The following is a 27012-nucleotide window of genomic DNA, read 5'->3' as shown; positions in this document are numbered from 1 at the left end:
AGACTTGTGTGAAAACTGTGCCTTAGCTAAGTTCAAGGGATGCACAAGTACCTCAACAGTACTGGCAATATTCTATGTTGAAGCTGGGTAATGTGCATATATTATTTTCCTTTTAAACATATGTGTAAACATGTATTGTTCTGAAAATATCAAGTATTTCTTAGTAAAAATACCACTTAATAAAAAAACCCCACTTAATACCACTTTAATAAAGTTAAATAAACATATATATTTGAGACATTTAATGAACTTTTAAAGTATATCATTTTGAAACAGCAGTTTCACAAGTAACAGAAAGGTTTTCCTTTTCTAAAAGAAGTAAAGCTAGTTAACACTTGGTTGCTTTGCCTATTTCACCTCAAAACCTAAACGAAACCTTCTTGGGTTATTCTAATACCCATCAATTATTCTATAAAGGTTTTTAACTGAGCCACTAATCCCAATGTTAGGAAATAGTTAGTGGATACATGTTTATCTAGGGTGGGTTACCATCTTAAAAGAACAAGTTAAAATTTTAATATGTCCTTGCTGTAATGGAAAAGAGCAATGCTTACTGAATTTTTTTTAAAAATAATTATTATTATTTTTTAAATAATTATTTTTTAATTAATTAACTAATTAATATTTTTGCTGGGTCTTCCCTGCTGCGCACGGGCTTTCTCTAGTTGCGGAGAGCAGGGGCTACTCTTCGTTTCAGTGCACGGGCTTCTCATTGCGGTGGCTTCTTTGGTGCGGAGCATGGGCTCTAGGTGCGCGGGCTTCAGTAGTTGTGGCATGTGGACTCAGTGGTTGTGGCTTGCGGGCTCTAGAGTGCAGGCTCAGTACTTGTGGCGCACGGGAGTAGTTGCTCCAACACATGTGGGATCTTCCCGGACCAGGGCTTGAACCCATGTCCCCTGCATTGGCAGGCGGATTCTTAACACTGCACCACCAGGGGGGTCCCCTTACTGAATCTTAAAGTTTAACTGTTCTAGTATTTGCTGATTTTATCACTTATAATTCGCCTTCTAAGGGAAAAAAACAAGTGTGGTATGTAGTAGAAATTTACTGAATAAAATCAGTAATTTTCATTACTCCTTAGTTTAGTATCGGTTCACACACCAAGTATAAGCTTGGTGCTTGCTTCTCTACATTAAAAATACTTGTAATTTTTCAAGGCATTTCCATTTAACTAATCCTCAAAACCTCCCCATGACACAGATCTTACCAAAATTTTGCAGAAAAGGAATCACAGGTATACTGAGTTAAATTCAGTCATCCCATGTATATTCTCTAAGTGCCTACCAGTCACTGTTCTCTAGGTGCTAGGGATATAGCAGTAAACAAAACAAATAAAATTCCCTGCCTTCGTGGATATTACATTCTAGTGAGAAAACATTAACAAATGTTTTGGTAAATGGTGGTAAATGCTTAGAAAAAAAGAAATCATGGAAGGGAGATAAGGTATATTTATGCATTCAGCAAAAATCCAGCAACAATCTAGGTAATCATGAGCCAGCAGCAGACATCAGACTCTTGAGACATGGGCTTTTTGCAACAGAATTACCAGCTCCTTCAGAAGGTGTCATTAACTAAATGCGTTTCTATAATATTCTTTCCTTGTAAGCCGCTCTAAAAAAAAAAAAAAGCTTTCAGGTCAGAACTGTTTGCAACATTTTATTTAAAAATCTTTCACACCACCAAACCTCACTACCTAAACTGACCTGCCAAACAACAAAATGGAATAAGCACAACAAACTAGCAGAAATTGCCTCATTTTTCATACTTACCATAAGCACTGGGGAAGTCCCCAGGTCCCGGTCCAGGATAAAAAGGACCTGGCCCTGGTGGTTGAACCGGATACTGCTGTGGGGGCCCAACATACGGAGGGCCACTATGACGGTACTGCAAGAGAGGGGTTACAGACATTTAGGAAGTAACATGAAGGTAGCTTACTATGGAAAAATAAAGGGGTGTGTGTGTGTGTGTGTGTGTGTGTGTGTGTGTGTGTGTGTGTGTGTGTGTGTGTGTGTGTGTGTGTGTGTGTGTGTGTGTGTGTGTGTGTGTGTGTGTGTGTGTGTGTGCGCGCGCATGTATGTGTGTATAAGAGAATCATTTAAAGGAGGTAAAGCCACTTTGTTAAACACGTTCAAAACACCTGCTTGCCATTAAGATGCAATGAGTAGATAAACAACAAGGATTTACTGTATAGCACAGGGAACTATATTCAGTATCTTGTAATAACCTATAATGGAAAAGAATTGGAAAAAATGAATATACATATGTATAACCAAATCACTTTGCTGCACACCTGAAACGAACACAATACTGTATATCAAATATACTTCAATTAAAAAAAAAAGATGTAATGAGGATGGAAAAAAAAGGTGCGCCTTAGGTAAAGCCATACAGCAAATCAGGGCACAGGCAGACATCAGCTCATTGTAAAATTATTTCAGGCTGATTGCTTTCAATGACACTGAATAGTATTACTGGAACAGGTAGTTATGGACTCTATTTTAGAGCAGCTGGTTGTGGGTAAGGGATTGGGAGAAAGCTAGGATATAAAAACAATTTCTCTACCATCTTAGAAAATTTTAAGAGATGAAGAAATATCTCCTTATGATATTATGAAAAATGACAAAATGGCTTAGACTTACATCCAACAGAAAAGTTCACACGTCACTAAAAACCAAAGCTACCAGCCACCCTCCCTGTTCCCTCTGATGAGAATCTGAGTTAATCCCCACTCTGCTGATGGACCACACGGATCTGAGAGATTACTTTACCTGTGGTATACAGTACTGAGGACCCTGGGGCACTGGGTACGGCATGGGCAGGTGGTTAACCATCATGATGTGCTGATTGGCCTGATACACTGCAGTGGGTGTCTGTGCACCAGGACGAATGGAAGGACTGCTGTTCGGGATGGTAGCTCTAGGAGGCTGTATTTGAGGCCTCTGGAAAAACTGAGGAGGGGAGAAAAAAATATATATATATATTTTTTACAAAGGGCAGTATGTACATTTTACTATCTTGAGCTTTCTCCTTTTTTCCACTTATAAAAGTCTTATCAACTTGAATTAGAAATACAACATACATAAAGAGAGACTTAATTGCCTATATCTGCGTTCACAAAAAGCATTCCACACGAGGCACAGCCACACCGATTCACGCTTTGATCAATGCTGTCACTCATTTGAAAACAGTAGGGCAGCCTCACTTTTAAAATGAAATCTCAGCTAATTTAAACTAAAAATTCCATACCATAAATTATTAGTTTTAAAATGTGTGGTAAAATATAACAAAAGGGACAGTTGGTATCTCTCTAAAAGTTGTTCTGTTGTATAAAAGCATTGCTTCTTTCATAAAGAGTAGATAGCTCATTATCAACTTATTAAAAATTAAAGTAGTCCCGTAAAAAACTACCATTCAAGTCATTTATAAAGTATTTAGAATATCAATAAATCTTGCTGGACATAAAGATTTTCATCTCAGTTTATCAAGGTCAAATTAAACTAAAACCATCTGTAGGGTTGTCACACGCTAATTGTCACATGATACGAAAAGCCTTCATTTTGCAAATAGTGGCAATCTCATACTAAACTGAACCCAATTTTGCTTTCTCAAATAGTTTGCAATAAAAGTGGAAAATCTAGACGGGCTTGAGAATGGTCTGGAAGGAGCACATCTCAAATCTTTCAAATGGTAACCAGTACTTGTGGTTGTTTATGGTTTTCACTGCAGGCTTAAAAGCCTTGAAACAATATACCAATAGTAAATTCCCACCGTGAATGCGTGTCTTCACCAGCAGACAATCAATCTCACTCTAATAATAATAATAAGAGAATAGAGAAATAAAGAGGCCATGCAGAACCAGTAGTTTGTTACCTGGATGGGTCTGAATCCTCCCTTCAATTATGAAGCAAGAAAGCAGCAGGAAACAGAAAGAAAGCCAATGGAAAAGCTTATAGATCAGTAGGAAGGGGTAGGACATAGCATGCAGCTCAACAAAAATATCTTTCTATTTAGTAATAATAGGAGAAGAAAGAAGATTAGAAAATCAGAATGACAATTCTCTACTTGAGAATTCAAGGGCACAAGAAACTGAAGAATCGAATGACATTTAATCAAAAGTAAATAAATCCAGTGGCAAAAATATTCTAATAGTAGCCAAAAGTATTAACAGCTTGAAAGGAAATGTATGCTTAGTGGACAAGTACCATTGGAACTACTGATTCCTACTCTTGGCTCTCCCCCATGATATGACTCAGCATTAGTTATTAAGCATCTCTATGATCTGCTCTCCATCTTCAATGGAGATGAGAGTTAACAGGAGAAGTGCCATTTGTTGCTTTTAAGTTTGCAAAAGTCCTAAGAAATACCTAAACCTTTCAACTTTTACCAGACTCCACATGACAGAAACTTGCTCTTTTCAGTTAACCAGGTATATAAGAGGCCACTTATAGCTTTAAAATGGGGAAATATAGTAATACTCTAAAAATGCTGTCTAGCTCCAAAGTCTCTTGAGTTGTCTCACAATTCCAGACATGAGTGTTGCTATCGGTCCAAATAACTGCAAGTTTGACCTTTGGGTCCACTCAGGTCTTATCATGTCCTACTCCTAAGCATCAAGCTACCCACAGGTGGTAGGAAGTAACTTGTCATCTTGTGCTGAATTGCAAGAATTGGGATCCAGTGCCCAAGGCTCATCCCCATTCAGCCCTCATATCCCAAGGGAAAGAAAGCCCTAAAGAGAATAAGTCACAGAAAAGCAACAGACAGTAAGGTATAGCAGGAGAATGAAGTGAATGGGGAAACCAGATGGGGGAAACTACAGAGTAGTTGGTGAAGATGAAAAGAAAATACAAGAGGCAAGGGTGATAACATAGGAACCTGGGCTGGGTCACAATGACAGCAATAGCCTTCAAGTTATCTCCACTGACACAGTTTTGGTGACAGACACAAGAATTTCTGTCATTTGCAACCAGGAACACTGGACTAGTAAACTTTCCAGGCTAGACTTCACTTCTCCTAATTACATAGCAGACAGAATCTATTATTCATCAATGTGAGCTGTGAACACATTTCAGGAATGAAATTAACCATTTTTATAACTCGGTGTATATATCACAGGAGCCACAAAACTGTTACAGGACTCAAGGAAAGGAGGGTCATTCACCTGGCTCAACTTACTGAGCACTACTAGATGTGAGCCACAGTGGATAAAAAGATTAATTCTGTAAGAATCTTTTCCATGAACTCTAGAGGGCAGGCAAGACAAGGAGAGTACTGAACGGATACAGGTGATGATCCACTGTGGTTATATTACCAACAAATTTTGTCAGAGTACTTATTGCCTTAAGACACATGGTGTTACGGGGAGGTGAGGGGGAGAGAGAGAGAGGAAACTAGTCCATTAACTTATGCAGAACAAGAAAAATAGGCATGGGTAAAGTTTTCCCATAAATACTTCTCTCACCACTATTTTCCAACTGTTCTGCTGGAATTTTTAACCAGCCTGTCTAGAATAACAGATTACATTTTATTCAAGGAGATTTCTGAATAGGATAAGACTGTTTACTTAAGCTGCTCTGAAAGAGAAACAAACAAATGTTTCTAATGATACTCTTAATATCAACATACAGCCAAGCCAGTAAAACACAAAATTTGTGGTTATGTGGACATACCATATTTTTTTTTTATAAACTAAGATTTCAGCTTTGAAGCTAAGTAGAAACTTGTATTAAACAGGAACACTAAATAACAACAATGAAGATTCATACAGTACTTTAAGCTACCAGGTACCACTCTAAGCACTTCACATATATCAATATATTAAGTTATCCTCACAACAAACCTCTAAGGCAGGTACTATTTTTAACACCACCATTAGATATATGGGGAAATTGAGGGACAGGGAGATTAAGTAACTTGCTAAAGGTCTGCCATGTGTAATTTAAACATATTCAGGTTCTGGGCCTGTACTTTTAACTGTTACACACTCTAACTCTCATGAAATGGAACACCCCTCATAATTTCAAACAAGTGACATCAGTCAGAAGAAATCTTTTCTTTTCAAAGGCTGAAGGGATGTGGCAGGACGTTTATCAAACTACACTGATGGGTAGCAGATCCCTCAATCGTAATTGATTTCTGGTAAGAAAACTCCATCAGTCACCTCATGAAATTCATGTTTATCATTCAGGAAAACAAATTTCTCCTACCTACAAGATTCTAATTCTCTATCTCCCTTAGAGTAACTGAAACTTGTTCATATGCTTTTTTATCCTTGGTACATTTAACAGGCCTACTTTTACTCAACTTCACTGCACTAAGATTTTTACTATGACAGGCTATTTGGAGCTTGTCTTTCCCTTTATAAAGTACACCATCTCTCTCTCTCTCTCTCTCTCTCTCTCTCTCTCTCTCTCTCTCTCTCTCTCTCTCTCTCTCTCACACACACACACACACACACACGAGGTTCTAATATCTCCAGGACTAGAAAAGGTGTAACGGTTGGACATGCAAAGAAATAAAAAGAAATGGATTCTCTTTTTTGTACTCCCTCCTAACCATTCAATTGTAAATATAGAATTAGATTTAATAGTTGGTAGGCACGGCAGCAAACCACAGCTTATTGAAAAGAGTGTGTGGATGTGAACAGGCTTTCCCAAACTGCTTGCAATGCTTCTGAATCCTTTTTCCTCTCCACTGAGTACTGAAGAATCATTAAAGGAATCAAACTATCCTGTTTTGGAAGGACAGTACAGGCCATTTAGTCTAACCATATACCTAAAGTTTGAATCTCTTATATGACATGCCTTTGAGGTTATGAGACTTTAGCAACTCAGGACACAGTTCCATTTCATTGTTAAATGGAGTTCTGACACTGCAAGAGTCTCTCCTTCTACTGGCTCCAAATCTATCCCTCTGTATCATCTACCCTCTGGTCTGACATCTATCCCCCAAAAATCACATCAAAGTCAAATCCTTCCTCTCCAGGAGTGACAAACCTCTGAGTTATCTGAAGACTGCCATCACTGCCAACTTACACATCACCATTTTTTGTTCCAAGCCAATCACCACCCTCCACCCCCTCTCCCTCCAACCGAGATTTTTAAATTCCCTAACCAGCTAACTCTTTTTTCTCAATCTTCTCCCACTGTTCAAAGTTCTCAAAGTAGAGAGCCAAACCTAAATATCCAGGTCTGCCCAGACCATACCAGGCCCTCATTCAATAAATATCTGTTGCTAAGTAAAGAAACAATATATCTCTTTTATTCTGGCCAACTCTGTTTCCATTAATGAACAAGAATCACAGGATCACAGGAGCTCTTTTGTCAACCACATTTTACTACCAATTAGTACTGAGTTACAATCATCTAAAATTCTTTAATATTCTTTATATATAACCTGGCAGTAAGTCATGCTCTTCATTTCTGTGTGTACTCTTATAGTTGTGTTTTGAAGTTCATATAGGAATCTAGTGTTTTATTCCTTTGAAAATTTATCTGGCTAATTTCAACCCATCATTTCAGATTACACAGATTTTTTTTTTGGATTCTAAATATATCATGCAATATCAAAACTACATGACCATCGGCAAATTTGACAGGCATGGCATTAATCCAAGTCACTGATAAAAGATGCTGAAACGGGACAGGTAAGGAGAAAAGAACCTTGTACAACGTATCATCTCAAAACTGGATTTCAATCTGTTTAGTCTTTTATCTTGCAATGGTCCACTAGTATGCCAGGAAAACAGCAGAGGAAGATGACAGCCCTCATTTGAGGTGGTACTTTGGGTAGCTCCAAAGGGCTAGGATACATTTAAAACAGAGGGTGAATTTATAGGGTACTTAAGATTGCTGACCTTCACAGAAACACTCTAGAAGCAAGAAGGAAAAAGTTACCTCTTGGAAAATTCTTCTAAAGACGTAGTAATTATAGCTTTACCAAAGTTTCCTGGCCAATAACAATGGTAATAAATGCTTTATGAAGATGCTGTTAATTTTTTTTTTTTTTTTTTTTTGGCCGTGCTGTGCAGCTTGCAGGATCTTAGTTCCCCAACCAGGGACTGAATCCAGGCCCTGGCAGTGAAAGCACCTAGTCCTAACCACTGGACCACCAGGGAATTACCCAGATGCTATTAATTAGACTATATCATTTTCTCATGACTTTGCTCTCTCGAATCATCAAAAGACAAAAATATCTCTAAAAAACTATATAATAACCAGAAATTCTTTGAAAAACACCTATTCATTTTCAATAACCAGGAAAAATCTTATTCAATCACATTAGTTCTTCCTATGTCAAAAACCACTGAGTACTTATTAATTTGCAAAGCAATAAAAACCATATGAAAAATATGTTTCTGAAATCCCTAGCTTTTTGCATATATAGTTCAACCTACTGGAGGGGTAAACAGTAAGAACCTCAATTAAGAATTTGTTAGGTTGGGACTTCCCTGGTGGCACAGTGGTTAAGAACCTGCCTGCCAATGCAGGGGACACGAGTTCGAGCCCTGGTCTGGGAAGATCCCACATGCCGCAGACCAACTAAGCCCGTGCGCCACAGCTACTGAAGCCCGCACTCCTAGAGCCTGTGCTCCGCAACAAGAGAAGCCACTGCAATGAGAAGCCCGCACACCGCAACGAAGAGTAGCTCCCGCTCGCCAAAACTAGAGAAAGCCCGTGCACAGCAGCTAGAGAAGACCCAACGCAGCCAAAAATAAATTAATTAATTTAAGAAAAATTTTTAGGTTAATATCTTTTAAAAAAAACTAAGTACTTAAGAAAAATGTTAGTGCTATGATTTTCTGACAAGTTAGAAAGGGACAAGTAGTAAAGAGTCCATATAATGGGATATCATTCAAGTATCAATCAGATATTCTGCTGACTTACAACAATTTATAATGAAGGTTATTCATGTAAAATTCTTTGTTTTCCTGCATGTAACACATATTATCACATAATTTAGTTTCACTAAGAATTAGGAAATGTAAGCCCTATAGCTGAACTGTCCAACAGGTAGCCACTAGCCACATTTAGTTACTTAAATTTAATTTAATTTAAAATTCAGTTCTTCAGCCACAATGCACAATTCAAACACTCAATAGTTACATGTGGCTAGTAGCTACTACAGTGAACAGCACAGATACAGAAGAGCTTCTTCATCACAGAAAGTTCTATTAGACAGTGTTACCGTAGAGGATTATGTCAGATGGAGGAAAGAAACCCTTAAGGATTCTGGCAGGAAGAAGAAAGTGTTCTATCAGATCATAATGCAGAGTCTGGGAAACAAGCATCCTTGGAGAACACTTCATTCATAGGTAAAAATAGCTTGGGAAAGGGGAAAGGTAGGCTGTCTCACTGCTAAAGGAAACTGACACTTATCAAGGGCCTATTATGTGTCAGGCACTGTGACAGGTTGGTACTTTTATTCGCCACACTACCCTTAGGAAACATTGTTATTATAACACCTCAATATAACATCATTTGTAAGCATATTTTATCCATTTCACAGATAAGAAAGCTGAAGTCCAAGGTTAGTCTGCAGAAAAGGTTAGACTGAATCCCAGTTATGCCAACTCCCAACCTATATTTTCTTCACTGTCTCTGCTGCAATCCTACAACTCCTTGTGAGAAAGGCACCAGATAAAACTGCCCATCACTGGCCTACATCAAGCTCTGAAAAATACAAGAGTTCTGGTGATGAGACTGCACAGATGCTTGGCCAGATTTCCTATCCATTAAATGCCAGGTCCTGATATGCCAGGTCTGGCCCCAGAGGCAAACCCAAAGCATTCATTTATTTTATTTTCCACATCTAAGAAAACGTCTAGAGCAATACAAATATTTCTCTACCAAGGACTAGGACTTCAAATGTAACAGCACAACTTGGAGAACAGAAACCTTCAGAGGTCATAATTGGAGGGAGGGGATAAACATAAGCCAGCTGTTTCTTTTTTTTAAATCTTTTTGCAAAAAGAACCAAACTACAATAGGAAAACATGCATAGTTTCAATGCCTGTCCCAGGTAACATACTCCTTGATGCCAAACACTGTTTTTTTAAGAAGCTTATTATTTGTTTAAGCTAAATCCAATTAATTCGAACATTATGTGAACTAAAATCACATATCAACATACTGCAAAATGTTTTTGTTCCACAAACACTTTAAAATACCAATTCCCTGGTTTTCCTCATAATGCAAAGACTATTCAGCCATAGTGTGTAACCAACGCTTGCTATTTCTTGTGAAATCCAAAAGTAAAATAAGGACAGGAACATAAGTAACTTTAAACCACAATTATACAAACTTCAATGACCAAAGACATGAAGTTAGTAACACAAGCCAGATCTACATTATACCAAGTCACTTGTTTTAATTCTGGGTGTACGTTCTGTTCTTTCAGTTTCTAATTACCTTGGGATTTTCAAATATCAGAATAAAAATAGTTGACATATTTCTAAAGCCAAGAGTGTTCTGCATATAAAATAACTTAGGACTACTTTCTTTTACCTTTGAAGAAAACTGTATTCTAAGCTAAAGCTCTCTTCAGATTATAAAATGCAAAAAGAATAGAACATCCTTATTAATCTAAAGAAACCCTGCAAAAGCCAAAAATTAATTGTACCAGGAAGATGATGTGGCTGACATAATACTAATTAGAACTTGATATCCCTGACTTGAGGGACTCAAAAAGAGCCCCGGTTGGCCACACATAAAGATCATCTAAATAAAAGCAGTTCCAAGAAACATACACATCCTATAGCAGTTTCTTGGTTGTATTAAACTAAAAACATTTACCATCTAAAATCTTGTTATTTGTCTCATTTCAATTCTGATAACTTCATTTTACAAAGAAAAAATATATAGGTTCTAGATTACTAGATTATTAGTTTTCTTTTCCCAAGCAATTACCTTCAAATAGCTCATCTAAATAACTACTGATTTTTTTTTTTTTTTTGCATCGTTTTGCCAACTAAAAATTGGCACCTGTCATCTGCCTCTACAAGGATTAAATCACAAGCTGCTGCAGCCGCTGACCTTCAATACACACTGAAAGGAGTTCAGGGTGGAGATCAGGAATGAGGCCTTCTGTGCTCTGGGGAAAAACTGGCAGAACAGGCCTTTAGATAGATATTTTCAGGAGAAGATTTTATGAGCCCAATACTTGCATCTCCTCATATCTAGAAAAGCACTAAAATCATTCATGGTGACGTCTGCTCCTCGTGACTAGCAGTAACCTTCACGAGACTAGCAGCAACATTCTGCAGAAAAACGTGTGCTTGATTACATGTACTCCTCCTTCACCAAAATCACATATATAACTGACCTTCCCCCCCTCTACCTCTTTGGAGGAGTTTCTCAGAGCTATCTGAGATGCTGTCTCCCAGGCTACTGCCCTCATTTTGCCCCAGATAAAACTGCACTTACAACGCTCACCTTGTGCATTATATTTAGTCAACAGTTTATAGAACCAATTGTTACTAAACATCCACGAGAAGTTATGTATTTACTATGGGACTTTAGAATCATCAATCATAGGAAACATCATCCAGCATCACATTATTTTGTAAAAAAACTAAGATCAAAGCATGAAAGGACATATGATTGGAAAGGTAGTCACTGATGAATAATTTAATAAAGGAGAAATGAGAAATCTATTCACTAATTCTAACTAGTCAAGACTAACTCTAACCCTTGATTTAATTCCTTCTGGCCAAAGCAAACAGCCGTAGATGAAAAAACCATTTGGGCCTTCAACTTTGAGTCTTAATCACAACAAACTAAAAATATCCCAGGACAAAGATGTTTTCCCTTAAAAAATGTATTTTCTGTATACCACTCAACTTTTGTTATCAACTGTATTGTTTTCATTATGCAAGCCTCTATATGTCTTGTTTTGTATTATGAGCATGAATCCATGCTTCTCCATGAACCTCTTAGGGTTTAGGTCTCTATCTGGCTTAGGTTTGAGAGGAAGATCTCTTAAATACAGACTTCGGCCAGGGATTCTTAAATGGGAAATAGCATCACCTCCACAGAGTGTATCTGGAAATGTAGGAAGATGTATTTTGTTTTGTTTTTTAAATCGTCACTGGGGGAATTCCACTGGCATGTATGGCCCAAAAGTTGCTAAAGGAACTGCAATATACAGGGCAGTTTTTCATAACTGGTTATTCCATCCAAAATGCCAATACCAACTCCACAGGGAAATAAGCCGAACTGGCTCCTACATTCATGGATACAAGACAGCAAACTCTTCCTAACAGTGTACTCCATGCTGTTCCACAACACTGGTTCAACTACATGCTGCTCAGCAGTGTCACTTCAACCACACTCTCCCCTTCTCTATTTCTCCAAGGTAGCTACTGCAGAAGCCTGAGCCAAGGTTATGTATTTCCTTACTCACTCAATTCTGTGAGGTATAAGGAAAAAAATTTTAATTGTATTTAGGAAGGAAGAATACCAGAGTAAAAGCGGCCAGCTAACCGAAGTTTTTGTATCCAAAAGCAATGCTCTGGATTTATGCTGCATCTCAAGAACCCATCTTCAAGAACTAGTGTGGGGCGCTTCCCTGGTGGCGCAGTGGTTGAGAATCCGCCTGCCGATGCAGGGGACACGGGCTCGTGCCCCGGTCCGGGAAGATCCCACATGCGGCGGAGCGGCTGGGCCCGTGAGCCATGGCCGCTGAGCCTGCGCGTCCAGAGCCTGTGCTCCGCAACAGGAGAGGCCACAACAGTGAGAGGCTGGCGTACCGCAAAAAAAAAAAAACTAGTGTGGGTTTCTTGCTAACAGATAAATAATAAATATATATACATATATAGTTCTACTCTTTTAATGGTTGAAACATGCTGTAATTTCACAAGCATCATCCTACAAATTAATGAAGGATAATCTGCCAATACTTTTCTTTGAGACATATTACACGTGAAAAATGATTTCAGCATAGAAATTAACCTTTTCTCAGTAAGATTTCTTACAGTTTTCCTTGGTTGTTGGAATTAAATAAAGACAAAATGTATCACAAACCTTTAGGCTCAGAAGAAAATTTTAAAAAATAGATTTTCCCGGGCTTCCCTGGTGGCGCAGTGGTTGAGAATCTGCCTGCCAATGCAGGGGACATGGGTTCGAGCCCTGGTCTGGGAGGATCCCACATGCCGCAGAGCAACTAGGCCTGTGAGCCACAACTACTGAGTCTGCGTGTCTGGAGCCTGTGCTCCGCAACAAGAGAGGCCGCGATAGTGAGAGGCCCGCGCACCGTGATGAAGAGTGGCCCCTGCTTGCCGCGACTAGAGAAAGTACTCGCACAGAAACGAAGACCCAACACAGCCAAAAATAAATAAATTTTTAAAAAAAGGCACACCTGGTATTCTTAAAAAAAAAAAAAAAAGATTTTCCCAAAGATGACAATATATAAAGGCTTAAACACAACTTCCCTATCTGAGGACCACTGCAACTGAACCCAAGTAATAGAAACAGCCTTATATGAAGGAGCTCAGAAAACGTTTTACTGAATCACTAGTTTCTTTTTACTCTGCTTCTTGAACAGACATCTTCCAACTTTCTGTCAGGAGTAACTGGCTTTACCCCTGACTGAAATGTAAACCCTGCCTTTTCTATGGCCCTTGACTAGATCTGTTACCAAAAAAATGTATAATCAATCTTTTTACCTAAGAGATTATCTATTTTTTTAATTATTAGTAATCTTATCCCCTAGATTCGTAGTATATGTCACTCTGCTAATCATTTTATTTGTATTATCTCATTTACTCTTCACATTAGTCCTGAGATGGTATTGATACTGTCCCCATTTTACAGATGAGAAAACTGAGGCTGAGAGCAGTAAGTAGATTGCCCAAGAACACCCAGTTAATAAGGAAGAGTTAAATCTAGGTCTAGCTGACATCAAAGTCCAAGCTCTTAAAGTATTTTAACTATGCTATCTCTATCGAGTAAAAGATACCCCTGAGTTTTCTTTATCAAATCCAAAGAATTGCCATCCTCTTCATACAACCACCTCTGAGTTCTCCTGCAAAATGCCTTTAACACCTCAGAATCTGCTTGGCTTTTACATCGTCCAAATTGGAAAGACTGTATTTTGAGAAGTAGAGCTTTGTATTAAATCACTGCTAGATAATGAAAGGCTTCAATTAAACAATAACCATTTACTCAGTAATAAGAATTCTAAATATGATACCACAGGTAAACGCTGGTAATATTCCTCTCATTTTATCAAACCATACCAAGTTGCATGACGATATTAAAAATAGCCAACCCTTCCTGGCTGCTTATTTTATGGTAGTTGACTTACATATATTATCTGTGATGGAAAGGGTATTTACCCCATTTTACATATGAGGAAACTGAGGCTCAGAAAAAGAACTGCTTAACTCAGCTGGTAGGTTACACAGTAGACTGGTAATATAAACCCAGATCTATCAGATTTAGAATTTAGTAGGCTCTTTCCACTACAGAATGAGAAAATGTTTCAGAACACTTTGGGGAAAAAACTCTGCAAGTCTTTTTCTTTCTCCCAAACCATCCCTTCTAGTATATTCCTGCTAAATAAACTAGTGTCTGCATATACATTTTTGAAATTTTAATTTATACAATTACTTCATTTAAAAGAACAAATAGGCTAAAAATATTAAAACTAAATAAGGTATCTATTTTCTATATATCCTAAGAATAAAGATAATTCTATGCAGCAAATGAATGTATATTATAGTTAATGAATCTGTTATTAGGTCTAAGTTAGTAACTGAGATTAAGTGGTTTTAGAAATACTAATGCTATTTTATACACATCAATACAGGTTACATCAGGATGTTAACAGAAAACCCTTAGAATGTTGCCTATTCCATTCAGTTAAATTTAAACTTAATACAGGTATCCACAAAATCTGTAATGGCTTAATATATCTAAACATTTTCAAGGTCCTCTAAATTCAGAGCAATTATTTTTTGGAAAGTAAAAAAACTCTATTATTTTTAAACTGTGTAATAAACAGAAGGAAATTGGTTTGTTAATAACAAAATGCTGTGAAATACAAAAAGTACTGCATTACCTCAGACCGAAGCTACTCCGGAAAAGACTGGTTTGAGTGGGTCCATGGAATGGCAGCATTCTAAGAGTCAGAAACTACTAAAGCCCCCACCTATTAGTTAAGGGTAATAGTGAAGGGGCAAGGGTACAGTACCTGATGATGGGCAGGTCGAGGCCCCGCTGCAAACTGAGAAAAGGAGGGAAAACAAACACAAAAGGAAAGGCACAAAGAGTCAGAAACACCACAACAAAAACCAAAATGTCACACATTATGCCAAAAGAAATAAAACCCACAAGAAAAAAAAAACACAAACAGTCAAAGCTTTGCTGCAGGACAGTGACAGACAGGTACTGAGAGTCAAGAGGTTAACACCTCTACCAGAAATAGTTTGCCATTTATCAGCTGGGAGAGAAACAGCTAAGCTGTTAGGCACATAAAGGTGCTTCTCTGATAGGAATTTTTTTAAACCCTAAAATAAAACAAAAGAAAGTTTGAAACACTAAGTGGTTATATTAAGACAAACATATGAAAAGTCAACTATGCTTATGCAACTGATATAACTAGAGGGAATGAGAAATGCTTTTATATTACAAGAAATAGCCAGGAGGTAATTATAATGTCCAGCAGGAAATAAAGAATGTAATAGGATGGATTTCAAATTTACTTAAGTTAAATGGATATCTCACACATGAAATGGAAATTTCAGTATCTTCCTTTGTTTCTTGGAGTTAAAGATTAAAATTTATCTATTATAAATATATAAGCATATATAAATATATATAAAATATATTTATGATCTATAAATATATGTAAATATATAAATAATTATATATATTTAAATTCAATTAACTAGTAATGTTTAATACCAGGCATATGAAAGCGAACAGTAGTAAAGAACATCATTCTGTAACATTAGTAATCAAAGCGGTACTATTATAAGCTCAAGAAGAAAAAAAGAGTAAAAGAAGTCAAATCTCTCAATTACTATTTATACACAACAGCACAAGACTGTATACATGTACCTACTGCTATCTGATATTGAGAATAAAAGCCAAAGAAAACCTAACTTCTTAGCTAAATCATAGAGTACTTGAAAGCGGGTAACACATATTCCAACTCTTACTTTCACTAACTTAGAATGGAAGAAAAAGCTTTTTCACCCATCAAATTTTAAATACAAAATCTCTAAGATCAAATAATTCTTCATCAGAGCAAAACTGGGCTTCCAAAGTGATTTTACTAAAAAGAACAGAGGAATTATTCGGGCCCACAGAGTCATGTACTGGCTACCTACACATTAACTACTGAAACGTTAACCACCCTCTTTAACAGTTAACAGAAAATATTTAGCGAGCAGTTTTGAATGCAAACCTTACAAGGATTTTACTTAAAACATTTAAAAAGCTAAAATACATATTTTCCTTCCGTTGTTTGAGCCTTCCTTCCGTTAGCTCATTATAATGGGTTATCCAGACTGAAGATGAACTAAGAAACAAATCCTCATACTCAGAATTTAAGTTACCCACAATAGCATATGCAAGAGATTTGGAATTATTTCCTCCACTGACATTACTTAATGTAAAAAATTTTCAAGAAATTGCAGTGGGTCACAAGCCACAATGTAGGAGATGATTGAAGACAGCTCTATCAAGAATTTACCTTAGAAGCTAAAATGTATACCTATTATTTAAGTAATGAAAATTACCTTAACATATTTTGAAGTTATTCAATACAACTTAATGAGCTCTCCATGACCTGTACGATTACAGTGTGTTAGCTAGCCATTAGATCTGCTAACAACCACTGTAAAATAGTTTTTCAGAATGATGATAATGGCAGCTACTGTTCTTGCAGAACATTTTCTCTGCCAAGAAACTGATGTCTGATATTTTCAGTTTTCCAACTATGAAAAGAACACAGATCAAACCTCTACTATGGACATTAAGCTTCAAGAATAGGTTAACACCACCCAGGTGGTATTAAAGTGGGAGGGTAGAAGTGAGATGTTTCTTCATGACACTTTTGAAGGAAATGGGAGAGAAGGGCCACGTTAAAAAATTAACCTTAGTACAGTAGTACCTGTCTTATCACTGTTCCACAGAAAGGCCCCATTTCTAAGGCTCTAAAATAAAAGTTGAAACTTTATATATTTGGAATGTTCCAGTCAAAAGAGAATTTTCTATGAGCAAGAGGAGTACCTTATAAAATTACACATATATTAAAAAAAAAAAGTTAGTGGGAAAGTACCCTAGTCTATTTTGCACTAGTCACCATTGGCTATTGAGTTTTTCATTTGTAATGACAATAGTCTTAATCCTATGGGTAACTGTAAGCAACAGAACAAACTGTAGTCGCTGCTGGCTCATATTAAAAATAGAAACTTTTGTTTCTTTTTCTTTTTTTTTTCTTTTTAAAGAGGGGTCTTTAAGATGGTGAGGACTGTAGATATTAAGGAAAGCAATCTTCTGTGAACTTGGATCCAACGTTAATGCCACCCACTCACCCACCCACCCACTCACTCTTCTGTGCACAGTTGGTAACTGAGCATGGCCAACATATATTGATATAACTTTGGCACTTAGCACCACAGAATATAAAAATAACCAATGGTTACAGGTTACTGCAAAAGCCAAACTGTCCCCCTCTCCCGATTAAGCATTCAATAGTTTCACTATTTTGGAAGCTATTTAAAAAAAAATTACAGTTTAAAGAGTTCCAATACAACCAGAAAATGGAACATATAGGTAGCTTATCACTATTTTTTTTACTTTTAAACAAGACTTTCAACAATATAAATTTAACTAAGATACTAAGTATCAAGTAGAAATACAGGCACAAAGATCACCTCAAGGAGGAAGGGGGGTCACTTGAAGCCAGTTGGATTGCAAAGGCAGCTGTCCAGGGAAGAACAGAGAAGCCTAAACTGTGCAATTGCCAATGGCCCATTAATGCAGAAATAGAACGGAGTAAGCTTAGCTGCTGAGAGAGTCCCTTGGAGAAAGCCATGGAGAGAGTCCCTTCCTTAGTGCAACAGCTTACCTCTCCTCACCAGTTGGGATAGCTGTGGGATGGATGAGACTAGACTATGGCAACTTGGGATGTCAGAAGAAATGCAACCCTGCCAAATTCCAAACCCAACTTCACCCTCCCAGCACCAACACAAATGAAGCAAAGAAAACTGGACCCAAAACAACAAGCAAGAGTAGTGTGGGGTCTGCTAGTCTTGCACTTGTTTTGGGATATGTAATGGAATGTTATGTGTGTGGTTTTTAGTAATGGGGGTGGTAATGGTCACTAGCAGAGCAGATGGTAAAAATTGCATAGAGGATAGTGTCTGAAGAGTTTATGACCACAGAAAAATGGCTGACAACTATAGACAGTTTTCCCCTTGATATTCAATTATAAAATGGAAAGAGGGAAAAAGAAGCCTTGAAATTTATCTTTTAAAATCAAATTCATCTGAAAGGGATATCCCTCTTCAAGTTTAAAATAAAGAAGAATCTAAACCCCAAATTACTCCTGTCTAATTCCCAATAGAGAAGACCCACCCAATTTGTTATTCTTTTCCCCACTATGCCTGGCAAAAACTGCCATGCTAGGTTAGACTTTCAGAGAGGAAGCAATCAGTGCATTTGTGTTCATCAGCCAATAAATGGATGTGGTCAAAAATAATGAGTGCCAGAGGCACCACTGCCTGCAAGAAGTACAGTTTGTTATATTGCTTACAATGCAGTATTTTATCCAGCCTCTTCCAGCCAAGGACCTGTAAACGGGAGTCTGTTCCAAAACCTTCCTCCTCTTCCAGTTGTCTGTGCAATGTATTGGCACTGTTCTGCTGGGCTGTCAAAAAAACTGGTTTAGAGATGCAGCTCTTCAGTCAGGTTTTGCGCCAGTTCTAACCATGTAAATTTAATTTTCTTTTATTTTTCCCCAATAATTATAAAAGGGGTAAAGGGGTAAAAAGGGCCATAGAATCCTTTGCAATAAGAGCTTACCACAACGTTCCATGTTTAATGATTAGAACTGGGGCCTATCTAAATTAATCTGGTGAGATCTCAGGCCCATTCCCAGTAGTCAAGTGTCCACATTCCCAAACCACTCTCAGAACAAAACTTGCATCAGACATCTTGTTGACCATTTCGGCAAAAAAACCCAAAAAACAAACAAAAAAACCCAGACAAGCAAACGGCCAACTAGGACCAAAGTTCCACCTCCTTAGAATGGTTCCACCCCCTGGGAAGAACCAGGATCTAAGAACAGTATTGGAGAAGAGGGCAATAGGGAAAAGGAAGGTAGGAGGAGGATAAGAAAGAGATTACATTTTGGTGAAGTCTGTGATCTCCTAGTTCTTTGAGCAATTCTATCACATATTTCAATATTCCTAAATTCATGCATAAAACCAAATGAACAGGAGCTAATGCAATGAAATATTCCTGTACTACAGGCGAAAAAGCAAAGGTGGAGAACCAAAAGAAGATCCCTGTATTCTGAGGAAAACACAGAGCTGAGATACAAGTAGGGGTGTGAGAGACAATGTGAGATGTTACAGAAGCACCTTCTAGCAAAAACTAATCATGCAGGGCAGGAAACAACATTCTAAGGAATGGACAGCTGAAGCCACTGTACACTTTTGTGAAACAGAAGGATGAACCTTGAGTAAATTCTCAGTCTCTGAAATACTTATTGCAATCCATGTAAAAGATGAGCAAAGAGGATGATAGCATTTATACTTGTATGACAATTTATTTACCGTCTGAAGAAATAAATACACTATTGGTGTAAGTCATGCATATGTCCACACAGTCAAATAGTTAGAACTGATCTAGTAACAACGATTCAGAAGTCTTACTTCCCAAAACACTGGAATTTCAGAGTCCAATTAATGAAATTTAATTTACTTTCAAAATCATGCTTTACACTTCTCCTGAATTTTGAACAGTACAAATAACAAATTAAGAGCTGAGATGAAGTGAACTTGAATGCAACCAGAACTTGAATGACACAGAAAAGTAAAAGAAGATTAAAAGCTCCATTTCTTCTTGTTCTTAATAAATTCAAATTATTCCTATAGGAAAGGTCTGAAAATGCAATGCTATCCAATAATAATAGTAATAATAATTTAAAAAATTATTTTGGTAAAAATTTTCCAAAATCAAGTAAAAATATTAGCCAAAAGAACCTAAGCTACTACAAACACAAACTTAGGTGGAGAATATTCTCTAGAACAAGTTTCTGCTTACTTACCGGAGAACGGGTCTGAGGTTGTGAATTCATTGTCTGAGGAGCTTGAGGGTATACCAACGTGGTTGGACCTGCATTCTGTCCAGAGGGATAAGGGGTCTGTCAAAGAATGGCAAGAACAATATCATAACGTGAGTAAATATGGCATAGTAACTCAAATTCAAAGCGTTCAAAAGTTTAGGAAAGTGTTTATTAATGTTGTTTACAGCTCTACTTTTAAAAACTTATTTTTATCACAATATCCAGCAATTCAGAATCAGTGCAGCTTTTTTAGAAGTTTTCTTAAATCTCCTGATGAGAAGCAATTTCATCACACTACTCAGAACGGTGAGCAATTTAAAACTTATGAATAATTTATTTCTGGAAGTTTCCATGTAATATTTTCAGACTGTGGTTGACTGCCGTTAACTGAAACCTCGGAAAGTGAAATTGCAGATAAGGGGGGAATACTGTACTTTATACTGAAGCATAAACTTCTGGCTGTCAAGATAATACACACAGAATTGAGATGTACCCCTTATGAAAACAGAGAAATCTCTTTCTACACTTCAGAAAGTTACATAAGAACTTAGCCCTCTCATAACTAGTGTATTACAGAAAGGAACAGCAGCCCATTTTTTTCACAGAAGACGCTGAAAACATGCATGCTGGCCATATTTGATCTTATTCAAACTTTTCACCAATATCTTCAACACTAGAGCCATATAAGTAAACACACAACTAACTGCAAAAGAAGTATGTGAATTAACATTCAGGTTCAAGTTCTTTCATTCAGTAATACCACCCTTACTGTCCACACATAGCTGATGCTCTATCAATACTGAAACTCTATCATTGCTCTCAAAATGAATATTAATAAAACAAAGAATTTATTTTCCTTTAGCTTGGAATTACTCTTTTAAACAAACAAAAAATAATCAAGTACTTCTCATATTTAAATTGTATGTATGAAAAGAGCTGATGCATACTCTGTACACAAGCAGTTTCACCTGAATGCAAAGCATAACATCTGATGACTGCCACACATGGTTGTGATTCCTCTCTCACAACGTATGCCATTGTGGCATTAGCAATATATATGTATATTTTTGTTGTTGTTGTTGTTAATGGACTCGGGTCCTTTTTATTTTTTATTTTATTTTTTTAATTTTTGGCTGCCTTGGGTCTTCCTTACTGCGCGCGGGCTTTCTGTAGTTGCGGCGAGAGGAGGCTACTCTTCACTGCAGTGAGCAGGCTTCTCATTGCGGTGGCTTCTCTTGTTGCAGAGCACAGGCTCTAGGCGCATGGGCTTCAGTAGTTGCAGCACGCGGGCTCAGTAGTTGTGGCACGTGGGCTTCAGTAGTTGTGGCGTGTGGGCTCTAGAGCACAGGCTCAGTAGTTGTGGCGCACGGGCTTAGCTGCTCTGCAGCATGAGGGAATCTTTCCGGATCAGGGATTGAATCCGTGTCCCCTGCATTGGCAGGCTGATTCTTAGCCACTGTGCCACCAGGGAAGTCTCCCATTTTGCAATATGTTAATAGGTGCATTGATAAAGAAATTTTGCCAATACCTCGCTCAGCTTTCTTGCAGAGAATCTGTCCATTCTTTGTGAATGGTTTTAGAAATTTCAAGGAATGATTTTGACTTGTACCTGTTGTTGAGGCAGGGAGTACAACCGTGAAAGATGCCTCTATGCTTTTCCTCTCTTCTCTGCATTTAATGACATGATTAACCAAGTTTATTGATTAAATTATTCTCAAGTAACTTCTTCAATATACTATTACACTTTGTTGAAAAACACTGCAAAAGCCTGAATGGGAACATTCTATGAACATGTTTCATAACATCAAATGTATAGAGAAGCAGGGATAGTCATTTTGATAGTCATAATAGATTTTGTTCATACTTTCCTTTTCAAATACTTTCAAAGTTATCACAAAGATTTACTTCTCCAAGACTATATACATGAATGCTTTATATTTAAATGGCAATCCAGTTCACTGTACAAGTTTACAAGTTGAGACATATTCTCATTTTCATCATTACTTTCAAGTTTCAATGAACTCTCTTAAGTCACTGACTTTTTTTATTAACTGCAGGTAACAACAAAAACTAGCAAATGGTGGTAACTGACTCTCTGTTAACAGAATGCCAGTGAAGGAAGACAAGCCAATCAAAACACACTTTGTACAGCATACATAACCTTTAAGTCCATAATAACTACTTAAAAAACAGTGATTGTGACAATTAAAGATAGAAATCTGAGGGTGAATCCCATTACAACACAGAACACACTAACAGCAACTTAGGTCCAGATGCTGACGGTTTTCGAAATAAGGATGTGTGAAAAAATTGATAAGATTTTCAATTTTCAAAATAGAAGGGAATTAAGCAAACAAAAATAATTATAGCATTTAGATAGCTCTTAATATGTTTCAGAAACCATTCTAAGCACTTCACATATGACAAGGAGATGAAAGGTTATTTCTTAAAACACTCACTTCCCCTTAAATAAATACTGCCGTAAAGACTAAATTCAATATTGTGCACATGTGTGCAGGCACACATAAATCTGATTTAAAAATTATGTAGCCATAGCCTTTCAAAGAGCTATCAGGTGATACTTACTGAATTTTAAATAAGCTTATCCTTTTATTACACAATTCCATTTCAAGAAATTGACCCTAAAGATAAATTCATAATAGCAAAAAATAAAGAAGCACTCTGAATACAGAGTGCTTATAAATGTCTTATAAATGTCTCCATTTATAAGAGAGAGATTAAAGTAAGCTATATTCAGTCAAAGAGAGAATGTAGTGTAATCTCTGAGCTAAGAAAGAATGAGGTAAATCTACATACACTGTCATGGAAAGGTATCTACAATATTAAGTGACATAAGCAAATCACAGAATTAGTAAGAATAAAAATCCTATTTGTGTAGTGCTTTTTGATATATGCTAATAGTATACTCAAAGATGTCTTGGGAAGACATATAGCAAACTTAAAATTGCTACTTCGCAGAAATAGAACTGAAAGGGGGATATAGGATACAACTTGTAGGTTTTATTTTATATACTCTGTATTAAGGGCACACCTCATTTTATTGTGCTGCGTGTTACTGTACTTCACAGATACTTTGATTTTTATAAATTGAAGGTTTGCAGGAACCCTGCATCAAGCGTGTCATTTTTTTAAGTATAGTTGATTTACAATGTTGTATTAGTTTCAGATGTACAGCAAACTGATTCAGTTATATGTATCTACATATATTCTTGTTCAGATTCTTTTCCAATATAAGGTTATTACAAGGTATTGAATATAGTTCCCTGTGCTATATAAGCATGATTATCAACTCTATTTTCCCAGTAACACTTGCTCACTTCATGTCTCTGTGTCACATTTTGGTAATTCTCGCAATATTTTTAACTTTTTCATTATTATTATTATATTTGCTATGGTGACCTGTGATCAGTGATCTTTAAGGTTACTATTATAATTGTTTTGGGGCACCATGAACTGCACCCATATAAGTCGGCGAACTTAATCCATAAATGTTGTGTGTATTCTGACTGCTCCACTGACAAGCTGTTCCCCATCTCTCGCACTCTCCTCGGGCCTCCCTATTCCCTGAGACACAACAGTATTGAAATTAGGCCAATTAATAACCCTGCGATGGCCTCCAAGTGTTCAAGTGAAAGGAAGAGTCCCATGTCTCTCACTTTAAATCAAAAACTAGAAATGATTAAGCTTAGTGAGGAAAGCATGTCGAAAGCTGAGATGGGCAGAAAGATAGGCCTGTTGCGCCAGTTAGCCAAGTTGTGAATGCAAAGGAAAAGTTACTTCTTGAACGAAATTACAACTGCTATTTCAGTGGACACACGAATGATAAGAAAACAAAACAGCCTTATTGCTGATATGGAGAAAACTTTAGTGGTCTGGAGAGATCAAACCGGCAACAACATTCCTTTAAGCCAAAACCTAACCTAGAGCAAGGTCCTAACTCTCTTTGGTTCTGAAGGCTGAGAGGAGTGAAGAATTTGCAGGAGGAAAAGTTTAACGCTAGCAGAGGTGGTTGGTTCATGAGGTTTTAGGAAAGAGGCTTGTATTTGTATGTCTCCATGACATACAAATCCAAGGTGAAGCCACAAGTGCTGATGTTGAAGCTGCAGCAAGTTACCCATAATATCTAGCTAAGGTAAGGAATGAAGGTGGCTACACTAAACTACAGATTTTCAGTGTAGATGAAACAGCCTTCCATTTAAGAAGATGCCATCTAGGACTTTCACAGCTAGAGAGGAGAAGTCAACGTCTGGCTTCAAAGCTTCAAAACACTGGCTGACACTCTTGTTAGGGGCTAATGCATCTGGTGACTTTTAGCTGAAGTCCGTGCTCATTTATCATTCCGAAAATCCTAGGGCCCTTAAGAATTCTGCTAAATCTAGTCTGCCTGCGTTCTATACGTGGAACAACAAAGCCTGGATGACAAAACATCTGTTGACAGCATGGTTTACTGAATATTTTAAGCCCACTGTTGAGACCTACTGCTCAGAAAAAATGATGCCTTTCAAAATATTACAGCTCGTTGACAATGCACCTGGTCACCCAAGGGCTCCGAAGGAGATGTACAAGATTAATGATGCTTTCCTGCCTGCTCTCACAACATCCATTCTGCAGCCCATGAATCAACTTTCAGGTCTTATTATTTAATGAATACATTTCGTAAGACTATTTAGCTGCCATAGATAGTGATTCCTCTGATGGATCTGGGCAAAGTAAACTGAAAACCTTCTGGAAAGGATTCACCATTCTGGATGTCATGAAGAACATTCGTGATTCATGAGAAGAGCCCAACATGTCAACAGTAACAGGAGTTTGGAAGAAGTTGATTCCAAACCCCCGCGGGGTTCCAGACTTCAATGGAGGAGTCACTGTAGATGTGGTAGAAACAGTAAGAGAACTAGAATTAGAAGTGGAGCCTGAAGATGTGACTGAATCGCTGCAATCTCATAATAAAACTCTGTGACAGATGAGGAATTGCTTCTTATGGATGAGCAAAGAAAGGGTTTCTTGAGATGGACTCTAATCCTGGTGAAGATCTGTGAAGACTACTGAAATGACAACAGAGCTGATAAAGCAGTGGCAGGTTTTGAGAGGACTGACTTCAGTTTTGAAAGACGTTCTGCTGTGGGCAAAATGCTGTCAAACAGCCTTGCTTGCTACAGGGAAGTCGTTCGTGAAAAGAAGAGTCAGTTGATGCGGCAGACTTCAATGTTATTTTATTTTAAGACATTGCCACGGCCACCCCAGCCTTCAGCAGCCACGACCCTGGTCAGTCAGCAGCATCAACATCGAGACGAGACCCTCCAGCAGCAAAAAGATTATGACTTGCTGAAGGCTCAGATGATGGTTAGCATTTTTAACAATAAAGTACAGTTGACCCTCAAAAAACAGGGGTTTGATCTGTGTGGGTCCAGTTACATGCGTATACTTTTCAATAAATACTACAGTGCTTCATGATGTATGTACATCAAATCATTATGCTGTACACCCTACTGATACAGCACTGTTTGTCAATTACACCTCAGTAAAACTAGCGGAAATAAATAAATACTACAGTACTACACAATCTGTGGTTGGTTGAATCTGCAGACGTGGAACCAGGGATACAAAGTGCCAACTATGGGACTTAAACATCCATGGATTTTGGTATGTGTGGTGGGCCCTGGAACCAATCTCCCAAGTTGTTCAAGGGTCCATTGTGTTTTTTAATTAAGGTACGTACATTGATTTTCTTAGACATAATGCTATCGCACACTTTATGCACTACAGTATAGTGTTAACATAACTCTTATATGCACTGGGAAACCAAAAAATTTGTGTGAATTGCATCACTGCTATATTCGCTTTATTGTAGTGTTCTGGAACCAAATCCACAATATTGCCGTGGTATGCCTATATGTATTTTTCCTTTTTCATAAGAATTAATTACTTTTATAATAAAAACTCATTGAAGATAAACTCTGTGATAGTTTCCCTTTCCTTCAACTTCCCTTCATGTGATAGAAAATAGTAAAGCAAACCAGAAAATCCAGTAGGAGGTCTGTATTTTGCGAAGTTTTAAATATTTCTGGAAAACAACTGAAATATCGTCCTATAAATCACAATGGAAACTAAATCAACAATATTTATGGAAATGTAACACAAAGACACTATGCTGTGGGCTATGTGCCTAAATGAGGCCAATAATATATGTTTACTGGTGTTTTAAGCTTCAAGAAATCCACAATTTAATCAATAAAGAGATAGATAATAGATGTATGTAGTATTTACTCAGCCATACAGTATAATCCTTTGTAGTCATTAAAAAAAGATACAGAGGAGTATTTAATGACATGGAAAGAATGATATTGAGAGAGAATGCTGAAATAAGCACATACATGTACAAAATGTTGGTAGTATCTCAAGTCACTAGAGAAATACCAAAATTACTTAATAAATTGTGTTGGGATGACTAGATAATCATCTAGGGGGAAGGAGGATATATACGCTCAACTCATGATACCAAAAAATTCCAGATTGATTAAAAATGTTGGAATGTAAAACATGACACTTTAAAGGTACCAGAGGCAAATCTATTTCTGTCATCTTAGAGCTGGGAATTACTTTTTTTTTTAATAAATTAATTTTATTTATTTATTTTTGGCTGCGTTGGGTCTTTCTTGCTGCGCGCAGGCTTTCTCTAGTTGAAGCGAG

At 37.3% G+C, this 27012-nt stretch overlaps 1 protein-coding gene across 14 annotated transcripts in view; it reads right to left on the bottom strand.

Moving 5' to 3' along the window:
- Positions 1–27012, bottom strand: part of EIF4G3 (eukaryotic translation initiation factor 4 gamma 3) — a 367019-nt gene that overhangs the window by 163938 nt on the left and 176069 nt on the right. For 6 of the 14 annotated variants that reach the window (XM_082654527.1, XM_082654535.1, XM_082654533.1 and 3 more), the window contains 4 exons: positions 20284–20379; positions 18766–18879; positions 2769–2948; positions 1770–1884 (listed from right to left, as the gene is read on the bottom strand). In XM_082654527.1, the coding sequence (XP_082510653.1) occupies positions 1770–1884; positions 2769–2948; positions 18766–18879; positions 20284–20313 (439 nt within the window). In that variant the 5' untranslated portion in view covers positions 20314–20379. Of the gene's footprint in view, positions 1–1769; positions 1885–2768; positions 2949–15192; positions 15226–18765; positions 18880–20283; positions 20380–27012 lie in introns of all 14 variants that reach the window. The other 8 variants (XM_082654537.1, XM_082654528.1, XM_082654538.1 and 5 more) reach the window with 3 other exon arrangements.

The sequence above is a fragment of the Grampus griseus genome (genome assembly GCF_964374135.1).
Source record: "Grampus griseus genome assembly, chromosome: 1".
In the NCBI taxonomy this organism is placed as follows: Eukaryota; Metazoa; Chordata; class Mammalia; order Artiodactyla; family Delphinidae; genus Grampus; species Grampus griseus.
The sequence above is the reverse complement of the archived record's forward strand: the minus strand, read 5'-3'. Positions and strand labels throughout refer to the sequence as shown.